The sequence below is a fragment of the Poecile atricapillus genome, chromosome 6 (assembly GCF_030490865.1).
Source record: "Poecile atricapillus isolate bPoeAtr1 chromosome 6, bPoeAtr1.hap1, whole genome shotgun sequence".
Lineage (NCBI taxonomy): Eukaryota > Metazoa > Chordata > Aves > Passeriformes > Paridae > Poecile > Poecile atricapillus.
In genome coordinates this window covers 4102896-4118482 of record NC_081254.1, presented here as the reverse complement: position 1 = coordinate 4118482, position 15587 = coordinate 4102896, and the positions used below count along the sequence as shown (strand labels likewise).

Here is a 15587-nt window from a genome sequence, read left to right as displayed (position 1 = left end):
CAGTTTTTTTAGGATTGACTTGTTGGGTTCTTTTTCTAAATTCTGACAGAGATTCAACCCTTGCTGTATTTGAGAGAAATTTGCTTAGCAGGTATAAACTGGAAAATTTCTTATAATAGAGACTCAAAACTTGTCTATTAAAATGTCCTTAAAAACTTTTTGTGCAGTTTTCATAATCACTGGAGTAGTTTCTGACTGACTATTTGAGGTGAACTGGAGACTGTGTGAATGCAGTTATTGTGGTTTGTTCTGTACAGAAAGTATTAGCAATAGATGAGCTTTGATGCTGCAGAAATATCCTTTTGAGTGCTCTTTAGTTTGGTAATTTGTGTTGAGTTCTTCCAGGGTTCTGTGTGTACTGTACCCCTGGGGGTTGTGTGTCCCTGCCAGTTATGGGGGCCCAGCCAAAATCAGTTTTCTCAAGTCAGTTTTTGGGCAGCTCAGTCCCCTGAGCTGTTTTCTTTGGCTGGACAGAAGGGAAGTGGCAGAAGTGTTCCTTGTCCTGATGCTGTAGGATGGGATCAGAAATGCAGGTTTTTGGCAGCAGATAGTCATTGTCACACTGAGTCAGCTCAGTGTTGGCAGATGGCACCCTCAGGAGAAATGTTTCCTCTTGGTAGTTTTACCTTATTTTTGGCGCCATTTGCCATCTCTTTTTGAACCAGTGCTCCTACTGAAAACAAAGATCTCGCTTCTCCTCCTTTGTACTATTACAGCTCCTAGTGGAATTCATTTTATACAAGCAGCACTTCCAAGTGCAGCTCCTGTGATGATGCAGGGCATGTTCACAGAAGGATGATTCATTCTCAGAGGAGCCTGATGGAAGTGGGGTGGAAGAACATCTGTCTGAAAAATTGAATGGCTCCTTTTCTGTGTGCTCCCAGCTTGGCAGGGAGCTAAGTGGCTCCTGGTGGCTGGAGAGGAGATGTTTGCTGCTCACATCTAAAGCTGGCTTAGTGTTCATCACAGAAACACTGATGTGTGATGGAGGTGGCCAGTAAGCAAGGTGTGTGAATTAACACCCAATCGAGATGGTTTTAGGGTGTGCTCTGCTTCCACAGGGAATGCAGAACTGTTAAACACAGAGTATTTCACAGCAGCAGTCTGGGCAGCCAAATTGTAGCTAAGATATCTCAACTAGAGGGCTGATTTTTCTGGAAATCAATTTTGTGTGCCTGATTCTTTATGCTTTCTTTAAAATTTATTTAGAACATGGTACCACCAGATGATTTTAGGAATCCTGACCTTTGGAAGCAGATCTGGACTGTGAATGAAACGTTTATTCAAAGATTGCTGAGTTTCCCATCTGGAAGACTTCCTGTAGAGATAGCTAAGTAAGTGAAGTAAGGGAAAGAAATGGTCTTTGGTGAGTCTGAATTGAGCATTAATGGGGCTTTGGGCATACACAGCAGAGCTGTTTTTAATTACTGATTTTATGACGTGCAGAGCTCTGGCTGTGCTTTCATTGTCATGCTCGTTGAGTAGTTTAGGTCCTCGAGACTGTGTCATCTCTGCTCCAGTTTAGACAACTATGCAAGGTGAAATTAAGTATCTAATTGCACATTGAAAGATAACAAGACATGTAAAGGAATATCAGAACAACTCAAAGATTATTGCTTCTATTTTAATAAAAGAGTATGCAAAGCAATTAAATTCCAAGACTGGCTGTGATTTGAGCTGTCTTGAGTGTTGAGTCTTGAATGGAGGTTTTATCTGGTATTGTTTAGTCACATTTGAGTCAGAGTCCCATCCTTTGCACCGTGTCATTTATGAGGGATTAAATACAGGCATTTTATTGCAAGTGCTGATTTTTAAAAGGAAAACCAAATGTAACATTTCACATGACCCATTTCAGTGAAATTGATGGAACATTCTCCTCGGCTGGGTGCCTGAACGGGAGCTTTTTGGCATTGAGGTAAGTGTTCCTGTGGACAGCATTGCCTGGTGTCCCTTGTGTCAGCTGGGACATCTTCCCAGGGCTCCCTTGTCTCACTGGTGCTCTGATACCCTCAGCTGAAACTCCTGCTCCTCTCCTGCCCTGTGTTTTGTCAGCTGCCCCAGGGAGAATGGCTCCTGCCCCTCTTGGCTGCTGCCATGTAAGCCAGCAAAGCTCGTCACGTTTGTCAGCCACAGGTTGTTTGTCATTCAAGGGACTGGGTGCTCTGGGCTGTTTGATATCCTTGTCTTTTTGCATGGTTTTCTTGCACTTAGAGAATTTTTTTTTCCAGTTGTTTTTAAGGTCATATGAAAAATAGAGATCTGATATATTTCAAATCCTTAGTCAGTAGGTCTAAAATTCAAGGGGGAAAAATCTTGAGTTGCTGAGAGCACAGGATTCAGTCTTTCTGTTTCTTCTTTCCTTCCTGCAGCAATGATGATCATTACAAAACCAGCACTAGATTCTCAGGGGTTGATATGAATGCTGCTAGACTTCTCTTTCACAAACTCATACAGCCTGAGCATACTCATATATCACAACAGGTTTGTGCTGCGTGTTTTCCTCATGTTTGGGATTATCTTTCTGGGTTACAGCTCTCCAGAAATTCTACTTTTAGAATTTTAATTTTAGGTCCAACCCTGTAAATAGATTTATTTACTCAATAATATATTGACTGCAAATTCCTGAAACCGTATTTTGTTGTGACAATTAGGTGACACATCAGCATATTCTATTTTAATATTTACTGTCATTTTCTAAATGTATAATAGTTTTCACCAAAGCTTTTAATTACTGTTTTCTAGATTAGTTCTCATATACATGGGCATTTGTTTAAAATCTCAATTGTATTAAAATAAACAGTATTTTCTGATGTGTTGTAGGTGGCAGCTAGTTTGGAAAAGAACCTTATTCCCAAATTGACCAGCTCCTTACCAGATGTTGAAGCGTTGAGGCTGTATCTCACTCTACCAGAGTGCCCGCTGATGAGCGATGAAAACAACTTCACAACGTTAGCTATTCCTTTTGGAGCGGCTATTCTGAACCTAGAAAAAGCTCCTCTCAAAGTTCTTGGTGAGAAACTGGATTTTTACTGTTAAAACTGAGGCTCTACAGGTGAAAACATACAGAAATTCCACCAGTGAGGACCTGGCCTCAGCAGTACCTGCTGTGTATTTACAGCTGTGTACAATTCCCCAGTGAGAAAGTTAAAGCTTAACATTGCTTGGTGTAAGAAAACACTTATTCTGTTGCTTCAGGGTGAGTTAACAGGCCATCCCTGTGAATTCATCTGGTATTGTAGTTTTTGGACTGATGCCATTTGGGAGGAATTAAACCGTGCAGTTCAGTGTAATTGATATGTGTCTCTGCTCTTTAAAGTGAAAATTATGTGGTCAGACAGCTAACAAGCTCCAAGCAATTTACAGAAGTGTTGCAGAGCAGATGTTAAATTGTCTTGGTTGTGACTACAGCACCTGTTCTGAGGCAGTTCATCTTTTCTTGCTGCTGCCAAGATGTCTTCAAATATACAGCTGAGAATAGCTCTGGTTTTTTATCTACTTCTTCACACTTTCTTGCTGTGACTCCTCTCAGCTAAAATTCAGCTTAAAGAATTGTTTTCAGAATATTTTGCTTTTAATTTGTTTCTTTTTGAGAGGGTACTTTCATTTTCCTCAGTTGTGCTTTGCCTTGTAATCTCACTTAGGTTTTTTCAGTGGTTTTTGGTGAGGGTGAAGAAAAGCAAATTGATAGGTTTTTTTAACTCTGGATCATTTTCCATCATTTTATACTGCTCTCACTACTGTTCACTTAAGATTCCAGGTTTTGAGCCATCTGTTTGTATCAAATGTTAGGTTGTGATACTGTTTAGTCTGGATGAACAGACTTTGAGGGACTTAGATTTGATGTGTTAACAATAGAGCATTTATTGTGTTACAACTTTTTCCAGAGTCTGTAGTAACTGATGCTTTATGCTTTGGAGCCAAACATGTTTCTTTGTTAAAAAGATAACAGTGACAAACACTAAATTTCGGTGTTCACCATGTGTTGACAGAAAATTGGTGGTCTGTACTTGAACCTCCCTTGTTCCTGAAGATAGTGGAACTCTACAAGGATGTCGTAGTGCACCTTTTGAAGCTGTGCAAGATGGGCCTTCCACCTTCTGACAGAAGAGTGCTCACCAATTTCCTACACACAGCCTTCAGAGTGCTGGAAATACTGCACAGAGTATGTTTGTGGCATTTCCAAACTTCATAAACTTCTAAATTTCCTTGGCTGCTTGGCTTTTTCAGCATCTCTGTGCTGGGTGGTTGGTAGAAGCTAAGTTACTGATCACTTTGAAAGATCAGAATTGCATCTACAGAAATACCTGTAGTTGTTCCATCTGGACTTGTGAATTGTTAGGATTCTGCTCTGGGGTATTTTGCAGATTGATTATCTGGTGGTTTGGAGGGGGATGTGGGAGGTATTTGTAAAAAGTAGGCTTAGATTATCTGGTTATAAAGGCAGGACCCTCATAACTATCTTGCCTGCTTTGCCAGTTAGCAGTGCTTAGCAGTCCTTGGGGAAAGAAGTGTGTATTAGGAAAATGTGGATGCTTCTGGATTCAAATTACTCTGTAGAGACAAGCCTCTGTGTGAAGTTACTTTTCCCACATCGCTGTTTTTTTTAAGTTTAATGTTTTTTAAATGGAAACTGTTCCTCTGCTCACAGGTAATAGTGTTCATACTGTATCTAAGACTAGGGTTACTGAATCACAGCTCTTAAACCTGTGTGAATACAGGAACAGGTATTTATTCCATGGTGTACAGGAATATCTGCATTATCACTGTTCCTGGGAGGTGATACGGTGTTTCAGAGTGGCAGCCCTGTTATGCAAGACTGTATCCACAGTTAATTGTGTTTTTCTTCACTCTGATGGGATTTTGGGTAGTCCATCTATCCCTGTCTTTAACATTGTTTTTTGCTTTCTTGTAGGCACTGTTGTTTTTCTAGAATTTTTTTAGTAGCTGGGTATCTGTGGCTGACGTATCAGATGCTTGAAAAACGTGGAAAATATCCCTTTGAAAGCTAATAAAAAAAATAAATTGCACTTCCTTAGGTAAATGAAAGAGGACAAGTTATACAGTATGACAGATTTTACATTCATGAGATACAAGATTTGATAGATATCAGAAATGACTATGCCAACTGGTTCCAGCAACAGGTATTGGGAATGGTAAGTTGTGCTGATTTTTATTTGGGTTTTTGTGGGTGTTTCCCTCCCACCTTTTGTGTTTGTTTTATCCCTTTAAAGAAGTCCATAGATTCTCTAAGTCTGGGCACTTTTTTTCATAAAAACACCTTCACAGATGACCAGTGCTGAACAGACTTATGTCAGGTACTGGCTAAAGAAGAATTGTTAAGATGTGTTTCTTCTGGGCTATCACTCTTAGGACTGACACTGCTCAATATATTTGAATCTGTCAGTTAAAAAGTGATTTAAAATGCTGTCACTGGAGACTTGCCATGTCAAGAAAGTCAGGAATGTAATAATTGCACAAGAGGAGAGGCTCCAGAATGATGTGCAGTGCTGTATTAGACAGGTCCAGCAGTGAGAAAGCTGCAGCTGTCTTGGATAATGAGTCAGGAGGTGCAGCAGGGGCAGATAACTGATGGAATTCTCTACTTTGAGTTTAGCAGCCACAACTGAGATAATTAATTCCTGCATCTGTAAACATAAGAGTGATAAGTGGGAGTAAATTAATGGCTGTGCAGAGAATTAGTGAGCTGGATAGGTTTTTGCTACAGTTCCTTGACTTTAGCTTTGAAAGAATATTGTAAGTAATTTAATAAGTTTTCCCTAGCCACCTGTATTTTATTCTTTTGCAACAGTACCAGCAGATGTCATTAATTAATGTGTGGAAGTGAACATTTTAAGTGTGTAATTTTTTGCATCCAAGGAGACGTGATACTATAACAGCCCTGTGCTTAAAGACTGATAAAGAGGGTGTTGAAAGACAAGCTTGTATGTAATAAATGAATTAGAATGTTTATGGTTAATGTTTATTTCCCAGTAAGCCTTCTCTTGGGGGGAAGCAGTAAATAAATATTTTTATAATTCTACATCAGAGATGAGTAATTAATGCAGACACTAATGCTGCTTTTTCATCTTAATTGTTGCTACCTTTGTGCAAATGCTGTCATAGGATGTCAACCATGGATTAACTGAGGTAAGATTGGTTGCAATCTGATTTCTTTTCAAGAATGTAAGGAAATCAGAAATGTGAATGTCAAGGATTGTCTGCTGTGTTCTGTTGGGAGTAAAGCTTCAAATTAGCCATGGCTGTAATCTAAATAAAAACTCTTTGTGGTGCAAAAATATGTAATTGTCTGTACTGCAAATTCGGAGCAGCAGTTGGAAAAAAGGAGCTACTTTTATACCCACTAGCTGCAATAACAGTTCTGAAATTAAAAGTGCTAAGTGAGAGTGTCGTTTGTGTCTGGCTTGATTTGGTTTGGCTTGACTGAGTTTTGTTGGAAAATTTTTCTTTTTTTTTTTTTTTTTTGGCTGAAGTACTAAACAATTAAAAATCTACTTAATGTTCCTAAGATGCTTTGGTTCTGCGTTGATAATAAGTCAAGGTTGAGTTTTCTTTCCAGTAAAATAGAAATATTACATGAGTGCAAAGGCTTTTCTAACTACTATTATGGCTTTTGTGAGTAAGCTAAACTGTGACATTGGTTCTTTTCATTCCAGTTAACAGAAATTCCTGTTATAATTTGCACATACCCATTTGTATTTGATGCCCAGGCAAAGACAACTCTCTTGCAAACAGATGCAATCATACAGATGCAGGTAACAGTTTTCAATGTTATAAAATTCATTATTTTTTTTCCTGAGTTGGGGACCTTGGGGGTTCCTGTTGTGATGTGATTTGTTTATTTTTTTGGCTGGTTGGTTTATTATGATGTTTGGTTTGGTTTTGGTTTTGTGGGTTTATTTTTTGAACTCTGTGTAATCTCTCCCCCATAAAAATCAAGGGTGTAGTGTTAATCTCTGGGTATGTACATGATAGAGGGTAGTGGGTTTGGGATCACATTGAAATAAGACTTTTGTAACTGCATGTATTTCCAAGGAACTTCTTTTCCTTTCAGTAGTGAGATGGCTTTTTTATGTGTTATCAACCCATAGTACAGGTCAAAAACCCCCAAACAAACAGCAATAAAAAAACCCCAAACCCACAACCCCCAAACAAACAAAACCCCAAGCACTACCACAACCAAAAAACAACCCCAGCTCCCATATGAGCAGACTTGCAATATTACCTGGGTCATTGATCTGAGTCTGAAAATAACCACATTATCTAAGTCCTGCTCAAGTAATGGGCTCTTCTAGGAAAATACTGCCTTGCTCTTGTAGTTAATAATAAATGTCATTTCATGTGCCTTTAAAAATGTATATGCACAGTCAATACCAGCATTTGATGGATTCAGGTAAATGTTCCTATTAAATGTTTCTATTAACAATATTAAATAGTATTAAAACACACAAACTCTCCAGTTCTCTACCATATTCAGAACATTTGCAACAGCGTTTTTTTTTTCAAACCATTTTAATACAGTCAGAATTGTGCAAGTTAAATAAATTGCTTTTCTTGCTGTGAATTAGTTTTTAATGTATGTTTGTTTGCATGCCAGATTTATAATAAACAGCTTACCCTTCATTCCATGAAATGCAGGATCTTTTTGCTTCCTTTTGTTGTCCAAAGTATTTTGACTAGAATGTCAAAACCTGGGTTCTTTAGCATTGCTGAGAGAAATGGGTAAAGGAAAAATATTTCCTGGAATGAAATACTTCCTAATAAAAGGAATACAAAGAAAACTCAGGCAAATTCAGTAGCTCTTGTAACAATTATTGCCAGCTGCACTTTTGCGGACAAGACTGCTGGACAATTCATATTGGCAGGAATTTTTCCTACCTGCTGACACTCTCATTTTGTTTTTCTCCAGATGGCTGTCGATCAGGCCCACAGGCAGAATTTGTCTTCTCTCTTCCTGCCAGTCTTTGAATCTGTCAATCCCTGCCTGATCCTCATGGTCCGGAGGGACAACATCGTGGGCGACGCTGTGGAGGTGCTCAGGAAAACAAAGAATGTGGACTACAAGAAGCCACTCAAGGTATTACAGCAGTGTAATCAGTGCTCACAGTGATTGAGGATGGTTTTGGACATGATTTCCAATCCCTTTGCAGCTGGGGGCTCACTGGGTTGTGTGTTTCAGGTTATTTTTGTAGGGGAGGAAGCCGTCGACGCGGGAGGCGTTCGCAAAGAATTTTTTTTGCTCATCATGAGGGAGTTGCTAGATCCCAAATATGGAATGTTCAGGTACTACGAGGAGTCCAGGCTGATCTGGTTCTCTGATAAGGTAGGCTGTGATCTATATTCAGCCATTTTGACTTGAATAGTTATATTAATAATAGATGAACATTATAGTTTGTGGCTGTTTTATTTCAAGAGTAGGAGCTGAAGCAAGTATTGTCAGAAGAAGTTTATTTTCATCATTATTAGATCAAAACTTCCCACATTCCTTGCTGTTCCCCTTTGGCTTTCCCCATTCCTGGTTTATTCCTTACTGGTTGTCCCCAGGGCAGCCAGGTTTTTTAGGGAGAAGCAGCCAGAACGGGCTGATTCCAAGGGCAGAATCAGGAAGTCAAGGTGGCAGAGAGAAATTCCTGAAGTGACCTGTTGAACAGGTCCTCCTGTGTGCAGTTGCATTTCTGGGTGATAGATGATCATGGAATTGTACTTTGTTGGATGGTTCCATCCCTGACTTTTCAGTCCTCCTTCAGAGAACACTGACTGGGGTGGCTGGATCCCAAATATCTGAATATTTACATTCCCACACGTGTATTTAAAGCCTTGCTAATTAATTCTGAGGGTGTCTCTTCCCTCTTCACCCCCAAAATAATTTTTTTTTAATGGACATCTTTAATGATGAATAGTGCAATAGGAAGTCAGTGACAAACCCAGAATCTGAATGCAGTGTGGGTCCCCTGTTACACAGAAAATGCTGCAGCTCAGCCTTTTTAATTTTAAGTAGAAAGGATTCTGTTCCCTTGGATATCAGTCTCAGCTGGTTAAACTTTATCCTGTTTTCCTTGGTACTTACAGATACATATTTAAAGAAAATAAGAATTAAATTCACTCAGATTATACTGTACTGTACACTTCTTCCTGGACTCTGCAAGGTTAAAATAACTTCTTTATTTTAAACCGTCTTGTCTGTTTTCTGTTCTTAGACCTTTGAAGACAGTGACTTGTTTCATTTGATTGGTGTTGTCTGTGGGCTAGCAATATATAATTTTACTATTGTAGACCTTCATTTTCCTCTGGCTTTGTACAAAAAGCTATTGAATAAGAAACCATCCCTGGATGACTTAAAAGAATTGATGCCAGATGTTGGCAGGTAAGCAAGAAAGAAGAATGGGTGTTATTAGAAATTAATTTTGAAATCAACATTTTCCTCTAGGAACATAACATTTCTTTTCCACAGTAACTGGGTAAAGAGCTCAGTAAATTGCAGCCATGGTGTCTTTTGATGAATTTGACACTTACTGTTACTAACAGTGCTTGGTGTTAAAGTTTGTCCCTTCTGTTTTATGAACCTACAAGAATTTCAGGGGAGAAAAAAAGCTTGAAATTCAAACCCCTTGAGCTTTAGCCATTGATTTTATCAGCCTGATGTGAACATAGTTTCAGTTCTAAATTAAATCCATCAAGGAAATACTTTTGCTTATTTCAGGAACAAATACATGCTAAATATTTACTTTTGACTAGGGATTTGAATAGGACTAGCAGGTAGGAGGCTCAAATGAGCAGAAAAGGATGCTTGATTTGCCTCAGTGTTGTGGATGCCAAATTTTTCATAGATTCAAGGAGAAATCAAATGGAAGAGCCAGTCAGTGGTTTTTAAGTACCAACTGCCTCTGCTTTGGGAACCCCTTAGCTTGAAGGAATGTTCTCACCCATGGGATAATCAAAAGGAAATGTCTGCTTGGGATTTCCCAGCAGTACACAAGGTGCAAGTCATTAAGATAATAAATGAAATAACAGTAGAAAGATACTGCTTAAATTTGAATTATCAAAGCATAAAGAACGCTGCAGGAAAATAAATTTCTTTCCCCTGGTGCAAGTATTTTGTAACTTATTTTGCAGGGGAATGCAACAGCTACTGGACTATCCAGAGGATGACATAGAAGAAGCATTTTGTCTTAATTTTACTGTAAGTTTTATACAGTGTTTGAAGTATGTCTTGCCAAGCTCACTCCATCTATTCTAAATTACCTCTGATGGAGTGTTTGAACAAAAGCATCAGCAGCTGATTGCCATTAGCTCCTGTTCTGCCATTCATGTTGCTGTTAACTAAGTGGTGGGAAGAAGTACTTTATGCAGTAAATAAGATTTTTGCTATTTCTGTTTGTTTCAAATAGATCACTGTGGAAAATTTTGGTACAACAGAAATTAAGGAGCTTGTTCCTAAAGGTGCTGACATTCCTGTAGTCAAACAAAATAGGTGAGTGTGGGTTACAGGGTAGTTCAGTGTTGCTGTCTGTCTTTGCTGGGCTGCTGTGAACACCCTCTGCCCAGCTCTGACCCTGCTGCTGGAGGCAAAACTGCTTTGGCTGTTTTCCCAAGCTCTTCTCCCATGTGTTGTTAAATTAGCTGTTGTCTTGTCTTGATACAGACAAACTGTGGCTGCCCCACCCCTGGGAGTGCTCAGGGCTTGGAGCAACCTGGACTGGTTGAAGATGTCCCTGCCCATGGCAGGGGGTTGGACTAGACCTTCAGAGGTCCCCTCCAACCCCAGTCATAGACATTTTAGAAGATTAAAAACATTTGTGGTTCTGCTGATGCCTTGGAGTGGCTACTAGGACAGGCTGGAGAAAGTTAAGAGAATAATGTGGGTATTTATTAATAACAGAGTAATGTGTATTTATTAAGAACAGATACACCCTGGGCAGCCAAAAGCCTCACAGAGACCACACCCGAGATGGGTGATGGTCACCAGTTTTTCAGACAGATATAAATTGATATATATTAAATATATATTTATATATTTATATATTTATAAATATATATGTATATTTAATATATATATCTATTAAAATATCAGGGTTTAATCCTCCAATTACAGCTTCAGGTGATGAAGTCACATTCCCCCAGTTTGCTCCTCCCCAATTCACTGTTGTTGGTACTTTTTGAGGCCTGAAGCTGTAGGGTATCCTTGGATCACAGGCCCAGAGGGATTGTTTTGTCTAACTAAAATGACACTTGGGATGGATTTAATGCACTAATGCAGTGTAGGATTTGAAAAATAGAAAAGCTGAAGTCTTAAGGTGTCACTGCCTATGAGCTACATATCATTGAGACCCTGTGAGTAATGATGAGAACTTAAAGGCCTTTATTGCAGCTACTCATTCATACATGAATATTATTTTAGTGAAATCTTCCCTCTGTAGAGTAGATAACACTGGATAAATTAATGCAGTGTTATTGTCAGAGGCGTGTGTGACAGGAGGGGTGCTTTACTCAGTCAAGGATTTTGTAAATTTATTTATGAAAACAGCCTTTCCTGCCCTTTGTTTCCCTTCTGCACCTGGAGGATAGGCAGAACATACCTGCTGGTGCTTTTATTCCCTTTTTGCAGAATTTTCCAGTCTGTTCTTTAATCTTTATGAATTCTCTGTGCTTGTAGTTCTCCCAGAGTAAAGGGAGAATTGAATGGAAAGAGCACATTCCATGGGAGCTGAATGCACATGGAAAACACCGTAGCTTTGCAGTTCTCTGGTGTAGGTTTGATGTTCTGTCACTAAATGACTGCAAAATTTGAGTTGAATTAAAGGAAAAGTTTCAAAAAAAAGCCTATGGAATGCCTACTGCATTGTTACCACACCTTGTCTTGCAGCAATGAAGAATTCCAATTTCTCAAGCTCTAAGTATTCCCTGATCCTTTAATTAATTTTATAATATAAATCAGTTTATCACTGTGGCTTTTCCCTGGAGCAGCCTTACACTGTTGGTGTTCCACAAGTTTTACCTTCCCCTCTGTAATTACCCAGCACGGGTAAGAGGGAGATCTCATGGAGTGCTGAAGGGGGAGGAGTGTGGGTCACCACTTGGGTCATCTCCAGCATTTTCAGTGCAGCAGCTTGAAGAAATGTATCACCTAAATGTGTTGATATTCTGTAAATTACTGGTGATACTACTCCAAGGCTGGGGGTGGTGTTGAAAGGCATTTTCTCTTTGCACATGTGTTGGTAGGATAGCTGCAATCTACAGCTGAGGTCACTGGCAGTGCAGAAAATAAACAGTGTTCACTGGGATTGATTTCAACAAAATTATCATAAATACTGTATCACATCAAGAAATTTTACATCTCCCTTAAGTGCTGCCAAAGATGTTTCCAGCAGGATCTGAGAACTCCTTGTACCAAAGCACAGATAACAGGCCATCTGTTTCTCTGAATCCCAGCTCCTTGGCACTGGTCTTTTTACTGTGTAAGACTCAAATGTCCTTTCCATGTTGATTTGCATGTTCAGTGCAAATATGGTAATCTTTTTAATTAAGAAAACATAGAACAGCAAGGTTGATTAGTGGCTTTCAGGACACTCCCTGGAATTGAGGCCTTTCAGCTTGTTGCCAATGCACACAAATAAGGGAAATGTTTGTAGTGCCTGAAGTTTAGAACATTAAGTGTTCTGCTCTTCTGTTGCAGACTCTGCCTTCAGGGGTGTGGTGGGGAAATAAATTCCTGTGCCATTTTATCCTCACTGTGGCTGTAACATAAAGCAGACAATACAGTTTATTAGGCTCCTTGTTGCCTCATTTTCTGTGCTCTGTTCTGGACAGAAGTGGCCGCTGGTTTATTGGTAGAAGGATGACACGTAGTGCTTCCTCTTTATTTCCTCAACAGAATTCTTTCTTTCTCTTTGTACAGGCAAGATTTTGTAGATGCATATGTGGATTACATCTTCAACAGATCTGTGGCTTCCTTGTACAGTGCATTCCATGAAGGCTTCCACAAAGTGTGTGGAGGTAAAGTTCTTCAGCTCTTCCAGCCCAGCGAGTTGCAGGCAATGGTGATTGGGAACACAAATTATGACTGGAAGGAGCTGGAGAAGGTAAGAGCCACAGTTAGCTATTGCTTTTGTAGAATTCTAATTTCAGGGTGGAAAAGAAGCTAGGTGTCTTCTTGAATTCCTTTTAATTAATGTGTTTCGTGTTATTTACCGACATCTTAAAATGTCAGTGAATGAAGATCCTAAAATATTATTAACTTCCTGCTTTAACTTTTTCCGTCTAATTTCTGCAGGAAATCAGAAGAGAGGCAAAAAAAATCCACATTAAAAAAAATAAAATACACATAATCCAGAGGCAGCTATAAGATCTTTCATGTTAGACATGAGAAAGTGGAGTGATTGCACACAATTGTTTTAAAAATAAAATTACTAAATACAAATTATTTTAAAAATAAAATTATATGAAAAGTAAATACTCTCGATTGCCAGAGCTCAGTGAGGCTTGGTCTCTGTTGGGATTGAAAATGCTTTGCAGGCATCTGTCCCTATATTGAATTCAGAGTGAACAGCTGAAGAAAATGGAGTGAGGACAGTAATAGTTGTAGTATAGTAGTTGTAGTTGTAGCAGTAGTGTGTCACTTGCTGTGTCCCTTTACACAAACTGCATTCATTCTGCTGCAGTGTCAGCTTATCCAGCCGTTGTGTGAGCAAGCAGTAACCCCATTTCCTGCTCATTTTAGAATACTGAATATAAAGGAGAATACTGGGCAGACCATCCTACAATTAAAATATTCTGGGAGGTTTTTCACGAGTTGTCTTTGGAGAAGAAAAAACAGTTTTTGCGTAAGTACTTCAAATTATTTCACAGAAGTTTCTAACTGGGGTCTCTGGGATTTCAGGCTCTTGCTGTCAGATGTAAGTATTTGTCTGTAATGATGTGATTAAGTATTCAAAAAAAAAATCATAGTAGAAGAAATTGGTTGTGAGCTTGTCTCTGATTTTCTTGGGGGTGCCCTGAGTCATTGTAGGTCATGGGTAGTTACAGATAGCAGTAGCTCAGAGCAGCATTAAAATAAAAGAGAAGCCAACCCCCCAAAACACCAGCAGCCTAATCTGCTGCTGACATTTATTTGGTAACTAGGATATTTTTTCCTGTGCTTTTTTTGACATACAGTTCACATCCTCCAGGTTTTTCACTGCACAGAGATGGAAATTTGGAGTTGTAACTGATTGTAAATCTGTCAAGGTGCTGCTGTAAGTGGAAGTGTACAGGTGATAAAGTAATCAAAGCTTGCTGTGAGTGAGGATTTGCTTAGAATAGGTCACAGATTAGTTTCCAATTCAGATAAATTACTTATTGAACAAACTAATTCTGTGTTTACAAGATTCTTGGAAATGGTCAGTAAAGATAGAACCCCTGGATTTTAAGTTAGAAGGTTCTGTTGCATGAAAAACTTTATAGTATTTTGTTAATTTTGTCTGGTTTCACATGCTAAAATGAAATATTTTCCTATGTGGATCACTTGTTGTATTACAATTATGAGCTCACATGTGGAAGGTAGAGACAGGGTTAAGTCAAAAACAAGTTAAGTTTTCCAAACTTGACAGAACTTGGGTGTGAGGAGCTGGCCATTGCTGGAATGATTTAAAAAAAGGCCAGCAGTGATAAGAATTGCATTTGTGACACAAGACAGTGTTAGAATTCAGCTGGTCACAAGCATTTGTGTTCTCTTGACAGTGTTTCTGACAGGCAGTGATCGGATTCCAATCCTTGGAATGAAGTGTCTGAAACTGGTCATCCAGCCAACAGGAGGAGGAGAGGATTATCTGCCAGTAGCTCACACTTGCTTTAATCTTCTTGATCTTCCAAAATACACAGATAAAGAAACCCTGAAATCTAAGTTGATCCAGGCCATAGACCACTATGAAGGTTTCAGTTTAGTATAACTCAAGAAATGAAAGTTCTGTGTAACGTGGGATCATTAAGTTTTTGTGTCTTTCTTGTGGTGGTAAATTCAGTGGATTAAGTGATGCAGTTGATAATATAACTGATTATTTGCAAAAAATGTTCAGTGGTATGGATATTCATGGGAGCCAAAAAAAAAACAAACCAACCATTTCCAAAACTGAAGAACTGTCTTAATATATACCCTCTTGTACAGAGCCATGTGGATTTTGCCATCTTACAATAAAAACGAGAGTATCGTGAACGGGAGTCAAGTTTCACTAACAGGAATTAACATTTCACCTTATGCAAACAATTTGGCGTGTGAGAGTGCATGAGAGACTTGCTTCAGTTTTTCAGATCACTTAGTAAGAACATTTTTTTCCCTGATAAATTCACTTGGTAACTTTTCATTTTGTAAATAATAAATTTTTTGTGATAAAATAGTTCTGTTCCAATAGCAGTATGGTTTCTATTGCTTGTAATTGAATATGAGCTTATTTTATGGCTTTTAACAAAAAAAAAAAGTGACTACTCTGATTTCTGAAGATATCTATTTTTCTGGTTTGTTTTAAGAACCTTAATAATGGAAGTGATTGTTTAAGAGACATTCATCTTCACAATGTACAATCCATGAAGCAGTCACT

The 15587-nt window shown here is 38.8% G+C and overlaps 1 protein-coding gene across 5 annotated transcripts in view; it reads left to right on the top strand.

Moving 5' to 3' along the window:
• HERC4 (HECT and RLD domain containing E3 ubiquitin protein ligase 4) overlaps positions 1–15205 on the top strand; it is a 29208-nt gene extending 14003 nt beyond the window's left edge. For 4 of the 5 annotated variants that reach the window (XM_058841197.1, XM_058841196.1, XM_058841199.1 and 1 more), the window contains exons 11-26: positions 1210–1334; positions 1856–1915; positions 2370–2481; positions 2821–3010; positions 3990–4162; positions 5037–5153; positions 6124–6147; positions 6675–6773; positions 7928–8095; positions 8198–8341; positions 9216–9382; positions 10132–10198; positions 10407–10489; positions 12914–13097; positions 13736–13838; positions 14734–15205. In XM_058841197.1, the coding sequence (XP_058697180.1) occupies positions 1210–1334; positions 1856–1915; positions 2370–2481; positions 2821–3010; positions 3990–4162; positions 5037–5153; positions 6124–6147; positions 6675–6773; positions 7928–8095; positions 8198–8341; positions 9216–9382; positions 10132–10198; positions 10407–10489; positions 12914–13097; positions 13736–13838; positions 14734–14942 (2025 nt within the window). In that variant the 3' untranslated portion in view covers positions 14943–15205. The remainder of the gene's footprint in view (positions 1–1209; positions 1335–1855; positions 1916–2369; positions 2482–2820; positions 3011–3989; positions 4163–5036; positions 5154–6123; positions 6148–6674; positions 6774–7927; positions 8096–8197; positions 8342–9215; positions 9383–10131; positions 10199–10406; positions 10490–12913; positions 13098–13735; positions 13839–14733) is intronic. The other variant, XM_058841200.1, reaches the window with a different exon arrangement.
• The last annotated feature ends 382 nt before the right edge of the window (positions 15206–15587 follow it).